Genomic DNA, 13,085 nt, shown 5'->3' on the forward strand with positions numbered 1-13,085 from the left:
GGATATGGAGTCACACTCAACATCACAGTGGAAACCCCACTACAGGCTGATCCAACTTTATGTAATGTCCTTAAAACAAGTCACAATGAGGCTCAGTAGTGTGTGTGGCCTCCACGTGCCGGTATGACCTCCCTACAATGCCTGGGCATGCTCCTGATGAGGTGGTGGATGGAGCGAGACATGATGTCCCAGATGTGCTCAATCGGATTCAGGTCTGGGGAACAGGCGAGCCAGTCCATAGCATCAATGCCTTCCTCTTGTAGGAACTGCTGACACACTCCAGCCACATGAGGTCTAGCATTGTCTTGTATCAGGAGGAACCCAGGGCCAACCGCACCAGTATATGGTCTCACAAGGGGTCTGAGGGTCTCATCTCGGTACCTAATGGCAGTCAGGCTACCTCTGGCAAGCACATGGTGGACTGTGAGGCCCCCCAAAGAAATGCCACCCCACACTATCACTGACCCACCACCAAACCGGTCATGCTGGAGGATGTTGCAGGCAGCAGAACGTTCTCCACAGAATCTCCAGCCTCTGTCACATGTGCTCAGTGTGAACCTGCTTTCATCTGTGAAGAGCACAGGGCGCCAGTGGCGAATTTGCCAATCTTTGTGTTCTCGGGCCCTCATGGATTCTGTTTCTGACCACTTGAGTGGACACATGCACATTTGTGGCCTGCTGGAGGTCATTTTGCAGGGCTCTGGCAGTGCTCCCCCTGCTCCTCCTTGCACAGAGACAAAGGTAGCGGTCCTGCTGCTGGGTTGTTGCCCTCCTACGGCCTCCTCCACGTCTCCTGAAGTACTGGCCTGTCTCCTGGTGGCGCCTCCATGCTCTGGACACTACGCTGACAGACACAGCAAACCTTCTTGCCACAGCTCGCATTGATGTGCCATCCTGGATGAGCTGCACTACCTGAGCCACTTGTGGGGGTTGTAGACTCAGTCTCATGCTACCACTTGAGTGAAAGCACCACCAGCATTCAAAAGTGACCAAAACATCAGCCAGGAAGCATAGCAACTGAGAAGTGGTCTGTGGTCACCACCTGCAGAACCATTCCTTTATTGGGGGGTGTCTAACTAATTGCCTATAATTTCCACATGTTGTCTGTTCCATTTGCACAACAGCATGTGAAATTGATTGACAATCAGTGTTCTTCTTACTTGGAGTTACATTGTGTTGTTTAAGTGTTCCCTATATTTTTTTGAGTAGTATTAGGTGCAACTATCTCTGTACTCGTAGAGACATATGAAAAGTTTTGATCAGTCGGGGTCTGAGCGTTGAGACTCCGGCCTATCACAAGATGGGAGAGGTGCGCGCTTAACACATTCTCTCCGTGTCACATGACCTAGAAGGACTGATAATGCAAGCCTATGGTCTCATACGCAGAGTGGAGAGAAGGGGTACTCCACCGCTAGACTTTGTATCCCCGATCCTTTGGATGAGGTGTCTGATTGCAGGCCCCCCCCCCCTGCGTTCTCCGTGCAGCACCCTGCATTCTAAACAAACGCTGGGTTCCAGCGCCAGTGGCCCTGACGTCACACCACGCCCCCTCCATGCAGGTCTATGGGAGGGGACGTGGCGTGACGTCACGAGGCGGTCAGACATATTATCCCCTATCCTTTGGGGATGAGAGGTCTAGCGGTGGAGTACCCCCTTTAGCACTCAGTCCTCGACCGATAAGAACGTGCAACATGTCCCTAAGACATGTGAAAAGTTTTTTATTGACAGGTAAGTTTTAAACTATTGTCTGAAGATGTCAGGATAAAAAACTTGCAACCAAAGTGAATGTGGCTTAGTCACGTGCTATCCTCGTCATTATACCTAGCCGCTCCTGATTTGTTTCCGGAGATTTATACACGCATTTCTGGTTAATGCCCAAGCTTCTCGGCCATATTGGATTAGACAGAATCCTTTGTCCTCTTGGGTACTTCTCTTGGCCCGATACCTATATAAAAAAAAAAAAATGTATTAATAATAATAATAATAATAATAATAAATAAATAAAACTACAACTCCCAGCATGCAACGGCCTGTGAAACTTAATTCGGAAAAAGAACTTAGAATATATATATATATATATATATATATATATATATATATTCTAAGTTCTTTTTCCGAATTAAGTTTCACAGGCCGTTGCATGCTGGGAGTTGTAGTTTTGCAACAACTTGAGCGCCACAGTTTGGAAACCTGTTATAGCGGATGGTCAGGTTCTCAGTGTTCAGAATGCTAACAATGAATAGGTGAATAGGAGTATTCAGCAATGAAAATGTATCACCCATCTACTAGACAGGCAATAGATGCTAGAGTAGTCGGGGTCCAACCACTGGTCTCCTCCAGCAATAAGACGACGCTAGGATGAGTGTGAATGGAGCGACACAAAGTAATGCACCCTGCTACTCCATTAAAAGTCTATAGCCAAGTGTTATCAAACACCATTTCTGCCCTCCCTTGTGGGTGCTGCAATATAAAAACCCATTAAAAGGGGTACTCCGATGGAAAGTAAAAACATTTTTTCGTATAAACTGGCTCCAGAAAGTTAAACAGATTTGTAAATTACTTCTATTAAAAATCTTAAATCCTTCCAGTTCTTATCAGCCGCTGAGGAAGTTGTGCATTTCTTTCCAGTCTGATCACTGTGCTCTCTGCTGACACCTCTGTCCGTGTCAGGAACTGTCCAGAGCAAGATAGGTTTGCTATGGGTGATTAGCTTGTACTCTGGAAAGTTCCTGACCTGGACAGTGGTGTCAGCAGAGAGCACGGTGGTCAGACAGAAAAGAAATTCAAAACGAAAAGAACTTCCTCTGGAGCATACAGCAGCTGATAATCCTTCCAGTACTTAAAGAAGAAGTATCATGGACCAAGTCACAAATTTTTTTTAATATCATGTGAAAGTGCCTCAGCTCATCATTCTGACAATCTGCTCCTCATGTATCTCACCCTCTCCCTTCTCCTGCAATCCCCTCTGAAAGATCGGTACTTCCTGGTCCATGGAGGTCCCTGACTTCCTGTCTCCCATAATGCCTTTCAGTTCATCATAGAAGTAGCCCAGCCTAGACCAGTGCTTCCTAACCAGGGTGCCTCCAGCTGTTGTGAAACTACAACTCCCTGCATGCCTGGGAGTTTTAGTTTTGCAACAGCTGGAGGCACCCTGGTTGGGCTACACTGACCTAGACACTGATCACTTTCCTAACAGCAGGCTCAGTGTTTCCCCTCCCCCTGCTTCTATTCTTAGGACATGGTTCTTTCAGACTGACCTGCTGTCAGATTGTGATCAGTGCAGGGCAAAGCATGGATCTCCCCCTCCCCCTCTGCTTCTTCTCGGGACATTGGGACATTGTTCTTGCTGTTATAAACACTGAGCTGGCTGTCAGATGCTTCCCTGCCGAGGAGATGAAGACACGTGAGCTCAGCTCACTGGGGCTACTATGATTGGCTGAAGCTGCACATGGGAGGTTCCCTGGCCGTGCACAGAGCTGGCTAAGCTGCATAACTATGGGAAATTGTGACATCACGGCCCCCAGCATAATGCAGCTCAATGGGGGGGGTCGCAAGTCATCAGAACAGGGAGCTGCTGAACTTCCTCTCTGAACAAAGAAGCTAAAAAAACAGGTTTTACTTACAAGATGGGTGAAGTCAGTGATTTACAAAGTGATATAACTTTTGCTTCTGCATTTAAAACACAATACTTTTTCTACATGGGACTTCTCCTTTAAGATTTTTTTAAACAGAAGTAAATTACAAATCTGTTTAAAAAAAAAAAAAAATGTCTAATTGACTGGAGCCAGAAAGTTAGAATTAGAGATGAGCGAACTTACAGTAAATTTGATTCGTCACGAACTTCTCGGCTCGGCAGTTGATGACTTTTCCTGCATAAATTAGTTCAGCTTTCCGGTGCTCCGGTGGGCTGGAAAAGGTGGATACAGTCCTAGGAGACTCTTTCCTAGGACTGTATCCACCTTTTCCAGCCCACCGGAGCACCTGAAAGCTGAACTAATTTATGCAGGATAAGTCATCAACTGCCGAGCCGAGAAGTTCGTGACGAATCGAATTTACTGTAAGTTCGCTCATCTCTAGTTAGAATACCCCTTTAAAGAGGCACTCTGCCTAGGGGGATAAGATATCAGATCGCCGGGGTCCCACTGCTTGGGCCATTGGGATCCCCGCTGCGGCACCACGCTATCATTACTGCACAGAGAAAGTTCGCTCTGTGCGTAATGATGGGCGATACAGGGGACGGAGCAGCGCGACGGAGCAGCGCGACGGAGCAGCGCGACGGAGCAGCGCGACGGAGCAGCGCGACGTCATGGCTCCGCCCCTCGTGACACCACGGCCCACCCCTTAATGTAGGTCTATGGGAGGGGGCGTGACGACCGCCACACCCCCTTCCATAGACTTGTATTGAGGGGGTGGGCCGTGACGTCACGAAGGGCGGAGCCCCTGTATCGCCCATCATTACGCACAGAGCAAACCCGCTCTGTGCAGTAATGATAGCGCGGTGCCGCAGCCGCAATCCCGAAGGCCCCCAGCAGCGGGACCGCGGCGATCTGATATCTTTGGATAGGAGATAAGATGTCTAGGGGCGGAGCACCTCTTTAAGCATTGCTATATGACCATATTCTGATCTGCTTTAGGCCAGTGGTCTCAAACTGTGGACCACCAGATGTTGCAAAACTTCAACTCCCAGCATGCCCGGACAGCCGTTGGCTGTCCGGGCATGCTGGGAGTTGAAGTTTTGCAACATCTGGAGGGCCACAGTTTGAGACCACTGCTTTAGGCATTACAGCCCATTCTCACCTTCCCAATCGGCATTCCCTCATAGTGAAGTGCTCCTTCTTTTATAAACTGGTGAAGCGGAGACCCCGGCACAGAGTTGAAGTCCCCGCATAAGACGATCGGACAGAACCCCCCCTCTGGTGTCTGCACGACCTCCGTAATCTCCGCCAGGAGGATGGCCAGCTGGGTGAGCTTGATGTCCCCTCTCCTGGGGTTGTACAGCAGGTGGGTGTTCGCCACGCAGATCATCGAGGCATCTCTTCCTCTGGCTTTAGGTTGTAACATTAGCACCAAACCAACGTTGTCTCGGTCCAGGAGGGGGATGTCGCGCCGGAAATATTCCACGGGTTTCACTAGCTTCAGCTTAAATTTAGCAGACTTGAAGCAAATGGCGCAACCGTCTGGTTTACTCCCGGTGCGGGCTTTGAAGGCACATGTGTATCCTGGAAGACCGGTAATTAAAATAAAAATCACCACAACACAGACCACAGTATAGTTTTCTACAACAATACGTAATAAAATAATCATTAAAAAAAATTCAAAAATAAATAAATAAAACACGGATTGTTTGGTTATAAAAGCGAATTTTAGGGGGTGGGATATATTTATGCTGTCCAGGAATTTTTCATACATTTTTTATAATTTTTTTTTATTGCTTCTATAGTGCAGCATAGGCTATTCTAGAATAACAGGTTCTTGTGTATGCCTTGTGCTTACCTTTTTTAGCTAATGTGGTAGGCCTCGGTTTCAGCCATGTTGACTCCTATTTCCCCACTGCTATGGAATCCTTATGCTGCTTCCAACATTTACCATGATTACATGACTATAAACGCAGTATATGTGGGTGAACAGCCTTGTCAGTTTCACTTTAAAGGGGTACTCCGGTAGAGAATATAATATTATTTTTATATATATATAATATATAATAATATATATATATATATATATATATATATATATATATATATATATATATATATATATATATAATATAATATAATATAATATAATATAATATATATATATATATATATATATATATATATATATATATATATATATATATATATATATATATATATATATATATATATATATATATATATAGGCACCAGTTGATAAAATAAAAAAAATAAAAAAATATATATATTTATATATTTATTTTATTTATTTTTTTTATTTTATTTTTTATTTTTTTATCAACTGGTGCCAGAAAGTTAAACAGATTTGTAAATGACTTCTATTAAAAAAATAATTAAATAAAATCTTAATCCTTCCAGTACTTATTAGCTGCTGAATACTACAGAGGAAATAATTTTCTTTTTGGAACACAGAGCTCTCTGCTGACATCACGATCACAGTGCTCTCTGCTGACCTCTGCTGTCCATTTTAGGAACTGTCCAGAGCAGCATAGGTTTTCTATGGAGATTTTCTCCTACACTGGACAGTTCTTAAAATGGACAGAGATGTCAGCAGAGAGCACTGTGCTCGTGATGTCAGAAGAGAGCTCTGTGTTCCAAAAAGAAAATAATTTCTTCTGTAATATTCAGCAGCTAATAAGTACTGGCAGGATTAAGATTTTTTTTTATAGAAGTCATTTACAAATCTGTTTAACTTTCTGGCACCAGTTGATTTAAAAATAAATAATAAAAAAAAAAAAAAAATTCCACTGGAGTACCCCTTTAAGGGTAGGGTCACACGTAATGGACCCGCAGTGTATGTTACGCTGCGGATCTGCCGATGACTGACCCTGGAGTGCGCCCCCTGCCTGTGCCCGCTTGTAGCAGCAATCCGCCTCTACGAGCACACAGGGATCTGCGCGACTGTAGTAAACTGCGCATGCGTAGTTTTTACTCAAAGACATCGCGCCCGCCCCTCTGCTCCCTGTGTTAGGCAGAGAGAAGCCGCGAGATCAGAGACTAAGCTGCGTATGCGCACGCAACGTACTACAGTCGCGCAGATCCCTGTGTGTGCTCGTACAGGCAGATTGCTGCTACAAGCGGGCACAGGCAGGGGGCGCACTCTAGGGTCGGTCATGGGTAGATCTGCAGCGTAAACTACGTGTGACCCTACCCCAGTGTTTCCCAACCAGGGTGCCTCCAGGTGTTGCAAAACTACAACTCCCAGCATGCCTGGACAGCCTTTGGCTGTCCAGGCATGCTGGGAGTTGTAGTTTTGCAACACCTGGAGGCACCCTGGTTGGGAAAACACTGCCCAACCCTAAGAGTGCTCAGAGATTCCAAACAATTATTTGCTTTTATTTCTTTAGAAATAGCGCCAATCTTGGTCAGAGGTTGCAACCAGTGCGCCATCCATTAAATCGGAACTCCAACCGCACTTCGGCAGCAGGATACCTTATCTCCAAGCAACTTCGTAGCCCGATCAGGATACGGATTTGCTGGAAGTCCCATTGACTTGCAAATAGAGCTAAACTGCAATACACAGCCTGTGTCCAAAAATGGCGCCATTTCTAGGAAAATCTAATGCAGAAAGCCTCCCCTCTTTCCCTAATCTTTTCATTAACAAAATTATTTCTTCCATTCGTTATAGATTTGTAAATTATGTCTATTTATAAATCTTAACCCTACCAGTACTTATCAGCTGCTGTATGCTCCAGTTCTCTAAGTACAGATTTTTTTTTTTTTTTAAATCAAGTTTTCCACCGGAGTACTCCTTTAACTGTGTATGCCTGGTTAGGGCTTAAAAGGGGTTCTCTAGAGGGAAAAAAAAATTCTAATAAACTGGTGCCAGAAAGTTATATAGATTTGTAAACTATGTCTATTTATAAATCTTAAAGGGGTATTCCAGGCCAAAACTATATATTATATATATATATATATATATATATATATATATATATATAATATATATCTCAACTGGCTCCGGAAAGTTAAACAGATTTGTAAATTACTTCTATTAAAAAATCTTAATCCTTCCAATAGTTATTAGCTTATGAAGTTGAGTTGTTTTCTGTCTAACTGCTCTCTGATGACTCACATCCCAGGAGCTGTGCAGTTCCTATGGGGATATTCTCCCATCATGCACAGCTCCCGGGACGTGACATCATCATTGAACAGTTAGACAGAAAACTTTCAGAAGCTAATAAGTATTGGAAGGATTAAGATTTTTTAATAGAAGTAATTTACAAATCTGTTTAACTTTCCGGAGCCAGTTGATATATATAAAAAAAGGTTTTGCATGGAATACCCCCTTTAATCCTTCCAGTACTTATCAGCTGCTGTATGCTCCAGTATTCTAAGTACAGAAACACTAACAAAAGGGAAAAAAAACAATAAAAATAAATTAATTAATAAAAACACAAGGACAGGAGTGCTGCCTACCAAGGGCTTCCAAACGGGGCTTGATCTGTTCTTGATAGTGATCTTCTTGAACTTCTTGTAAACAAAGAATCTAAAACAGAAAAAGCTTTACAGATGGAGGCTGCACAATGTGCACGGGCTTTAAAGGGGCATCATTAGAGCTGGCAAATGTTGTTCATAGACTGGAGGTTAGAACAGGGTAAATCCTTTACATCAATGGATACTTAAAGGGGTACTCCGGTGGCAAACTTTTTTTTTTTTTTTATTAACTGGTGCCAGAAAGTTAAACAGATTTGTAAATAACTTCTATTTAAAAAATCTTAATCCTTTCAGTACTTTTTAGCAGCTGTGTGCTACAGAGTAAAATCTTTATTTTTATTTTTTATTTTGTCTTGTCCACAGTGCTCTCTGCTGACACCTGATGCCCGTATCAGGAACTGTCCAGAGCAGGAGAAAATCCCCATAGCAAACCTATGCTACTTTGGACAGTTCCTGATATGGGCATCAGGTGTCAGCAGAGAGCACTGTGGACAAGACAAAAAAGAAATTCAGAAAGAAAAGAATTTCCTCTGTAGCATACAGCTGCTAAAAAGTACTAAAAGGATTCAGATTTTTTAATAGAGTTTAACTTTCTGGCACCAGTTCATATAAAAAATAATGTTTTCCACCAGAGTACCCCTTTAACTGTGTATGCCTGGTAAGGGCTTAAAGAGGTACTCGGAGGAAAAAAAAATAAAAAAAAATTCAAATAAACTGGTGCCAGAAAACTCTACAGATTTAAAAATTATGTCTATTTATAAATCTTAATCCTTCCAGTACTTATCAGCTACTGTATGCTCTAGAGGAAGTTGTGTAGTTCTTTCCAGTCTGACCACAGAGCTCTCTGCCGACACCTCTCTCCGTGTCAGGAACCGTCTAGAGTAGTGTTTCCCAACCAGGGTGCCTCTAGCTGTTGCAAAACTACAACTCCCAGCATGCCCGGACAGCCAAAGGCTGTCCGGGCATGCTGGGAGTTGTAGTTTTGCAACATCTGGGAGGCACCCTGGTTGGGAAACACTGGTCTAGAGTAGGAGCAAATCCTCATAGCAAACCTCTCCTGCTCTGGACAGTTCCTGACACGGACAGAGGTGTCAGCAGAGAGCACTGTGGTCAGAATGGAAAGAACTACATAACTTCCTCTGTAGCATAGAACAGCTGATAAGTACTGGAAGGATTAAGATTTTTAAATATAGAAGTAGTTTACAAATTTGTTTTACTTTCTGTCACCAGTTGATAAAAAAAAAAAAAAAAAAAAAAAGGTGGAGAGAAGTGGAGTACCCCTTTAAGTGCCCACTTCTCTCCCTGCTTACTTAAGTGATCTGTCTGAACACTCAAACCCAGACCAATAAAACCTTTGCAGTGTTCTGGTATGGAAAAAAGACCTTTCAATAAACAGGCGCTGCTAGATCCGGTGTGATAGAAAGAAATCTACAAATCATGGATATTATTAAAATACACTGATAACAAGTAGGACAATGTTCATCAAAAGGTCTTTTTTTCATATCGGAACACTGCACCTATACAGGTTGGGTTGCCCCCATCCTGTGACCTTCTGGGCTCAGCAGCTTCATCCACAGCTTTAACCGCTCCAGGATGAAGGGCATATTGCTCGCGCCCTGGAACTTAAAGGGGGGTACTCCACTACTCAGCCATCACGCCCCCTCCCATAGCGGGAGCGGGGTGACGTCACACGGGGGCGGAGTCGTGACATCACGATACTCAGGCCCCGTAGTCGCCACCCGGCTGTTTGTGAGCTGGCACCGCGGCGTGCAGCTCAAACAGGTGGGTGGCGAATACAAGATTGCGGGAGTCCCCAGTGGCGGGACCACCGCGGTGAGACATCTTATCACCTATCCTTTGGATGGGGGGGATAAGATGTCTCAGGGCCAGAGTACCCCTTTAAGGACAGAGGGCATACCTTTACGCCCTGGTCTAGTTTACTGGGTTTAAACCGTTCTTACAAGCGGAGAATGACTCAAACCTGGTGGGTCCCAATTGCTGTGAGCAGCCAGGACCCACGGTTAATGCCGGCCACAGCCGAAGAATAACCCTTTAGAAGCCACGTCTAAAGTGCGGGGATAAAAGTGAATTAACCCCTTCCATAATAAAAGTGTCAGTCACCCCCCATTTTCCTATTTTTTTTTTTTTTTTTATTAAATAATGTAATAAAAAATAAACAACCATATGTGGTACCGCCGCCTGCGTAAATGTCTGAACTATTAAAATATAAGGTTAGCTAAACCGCACGGTCGATTGTGTACACGTAAAAAAATACCAAAGAACAAAATTGTGTATTTTTGGATCACTTCGTTTACCATAAAAATAAAAAAAAAAAGCGATCAAAAAGCCCCATCAAAATTAAAACGGTACCGATAAAAAGTACAGACCATGGCGCAAAAAATAAGCCCTCATACCGCCCCGTTATTAGGGGTCAGAAGATGACTTTAACCCCTTAACGACAATGGACATAAATGTACGTCATGGTGCGATGTTACTTATTGCACCATGATGTACATTTACGTCATGGACAAGACTGCGAGCACTGGACCGGTGCTCGTGTCATGTGATAGCAGCCGGAGAATGGACGGTAATGGCGGACCTGAGCGATTGCGCCGATTTCCACCATTAACCCCGCAGATGCCGTGATCAATACCGTTCACAGCATCTGCGGCAGTGTGGTACTTTAAATGGATGATCGGATCACGCGCAGCACTGCCGCGGGGATCCAATCATCCAGCATGGCAGCTGGAGGTCCCCTCACCTGGCTCCGGCCGTCTCCCGGGGTCTTCTGCTCTGGTCTGAGCAGAGCAGAAGATCACCGATAATACGGATTAGTGCTATGTCCTATACATAGCACTGAACAGTATTAGCAATCAAAGGTTTGCTATAAATAGTTCCCTATGGGAACACAAAAAGTGTAAAAAAAATAAAAATAAAGTTTTCCCCCCCAAAAGCATAAAAAAACGACAAACCGTCCAAAATTGCTGCTTTTTCAGAACATTTTATTTTTTTGGAATAAAATGTATTAAAAAATGTGGTATCAATAATAAATTTAGATCACGGCACAAAAAAGGAGCCCTCAAACCACCCCGTATAAGAAAACAATTAGAAAGTTATAGGTGGTCAAAATAGGGCAATTTCAAACATACTAATTTTGTTAAAATAGTTTGCGATTTTTTTTTTTAAAGCGGTACAATTATATAAAAAAAAAAAAAATCATAAAATGGGTATAATAATTTTAATCGTATTGACCCACAGAATAAAGAACACATGTCATTTTTACCGTAAATTGTACAGCGTGAAAACAAAAACCTTCCAAAATTTGCTAAATTGAGGTTTTCTTTTTAATTTCCCCAATAAATAATATTTTTTGGAAAGCGCAGTAGATTATTGTTATACATTTTGTTATGAAATGACTGATGTCATTACAAAGTAGAACTGGTAATGCAAAACACAAGTCCTTATATGGATCTGTAGGTGCAACATTCAAAGTCTTCTGATTTTTAGAAGGGGAGGAGAAAAAAAAAATTTAAGTGCAAAAACTAAAATTGGCCTGGTCAATTTATGTGCATTTTTTCCTTTGAGGTGTGCGGCCATCTTGACCACTAACAATTTTTCTGTACAGACCAATGAGTAAGGTGATTGTCCAATCGTAACACACGAGATTCTGTCCTTCGGTCGCTATGTTTTTTACTTTCCCTATAGGTTTGATAAAAACTTTTGTCATGCCCCAAAGACGTCATTTTAAATTTTTATTTTTTATTTTTTTTAAGTTTAAAGGGTCTCTGGACATGTTCCCCTAGCGATCAGCTGCTGAGGAACCCAGCAGAAAGTGTTCAATTCCCCTAACGGGCCACCACAGGGCATAGAAAGCTGTACATAATGGTCATTGACAGCAATGAACTGACCTTGTAACATTGTAACACCTAGAAATACTTAAAGGGGTATTCCAGGAAAAAACTTTTTTTTATATATCAACTGGGTCTAGAAAGTTAAACAGATTTTTAAATTACTTCTATTAAAAAAATCTTAATCCTTTCAATAATTATCAGCTACTGAAGTTGGGTTATTGTTTTCTGTCTGACAACAGTGCTCTCTGCTGACATCTCTGCTTGTCTCGGGAACTGCACAGAGTAGAATAGGTTTGCTATGGGGGATTTGCTTCTAAACTGGGCGGTTCCCGAGACACGTGTCATCAGAGAGCACTTAGACAGAAAAGAACAACTCACTCAACTTCAGAAGCTCATAAGTACTGAAAGGATGAAGATTTTTTAATAGAAGTAATTTACAAATCTGTTTAACTTTCTGGAGCCAGTTGATAGATATAAAAATAAGTTTTTTCCTGGATAACCCCTTTAAACTCCTCTCTTTGAAGAAGCTTTACAATACGTTAATAGAGAAAAGTATCACCCCCCCCCTTCCTGACCTCTATTAAAGGGGTATTCCATGGTTGCAGAAAGTTGAATAGATTTGTAAATTACTTCTATAAAAAAAAAATAATAATAATAATAATCTTAATCCTTCCAGTACTTATCAGCTGCTGAAGTGGAGTCGTTCTTTTCTGTCTGACCACAGTGCTCTCTGCTGACACATCTGTCTGTCTCAAGAACTGTCCAGAGTAGGATAGGTTTACTATGGGGATTTGCTCCTACCCTGGACAGTTCTTGAGACAGACAGACGTGTCAGCAGAGAGCACTGTGGTCAGACAGAAAAGAACGACTCCACTTCAGCAGCTGATAAGAACTGGAAGGATTAAGATTTTTTAATAGAAGTAATCTAAAAATCTGTTTAACTTTCTGGAGCCAGTTGGTGTATATGTATGTATGTGTATATATATATATATATATATATATATATATATATATATTCCAACAATAACGCAGCACTCCAAAGAACGGTGAAAAAAGTGTTGATTTATTCCTGTCACATCAGTACAAGCAACGTTTCTGC

The 13,085-nt window shown here is 42.6% G+C and overlaps 1 protein-coding gene across 5 annotated transcripts in view; it reads right to left on the reverse strand.

The window, feature by feature from the left end:
* ANGEL2 (angel homolog 2) overlaps positions 1-13,085 on the reverse strand; it is a 28,063-nt gene that overhangs the window by 6,357 nt on the left and 8,621 nt on the right. For all 5 annotated transcript variants that reach the window (XM_056568293.1, XM_056568294.1, XM_056568295.1 and 2 more), the window contains exons 4-6: positions 8,118-8,187; positions 4,798-5,219; positions 1,822-1,945 (exon numbers count right to left, since the gene is read on the reverse strand). In XM_056568293.1, coding sequence (XP_056424268.1) covers positions 1,822-1,945; positions 4,798-5,219; positions 8,118-8,187 — 616 coding nt within the window. The remainder of the gene's footprint in view (positions 1-1,821; positions 1,946-4,797; positions 5,220-8,117; positions 8,188-13,085) is intronic.

Source organism: Hyla sarda, chromosome 3, assembly GCF_029499605.1.
Source record: "Hyla sarda isolate aHylSar1 chromosome 3, aHylSar1.hap1, whole genome shotgun sequence".
NCBI classification, from domain to species: domain Eukaryota; kingdom Metazoa; phylum Chordata; class Amphibia; order Anura; family Hylidae; genus Hyla; species Hyla sarda.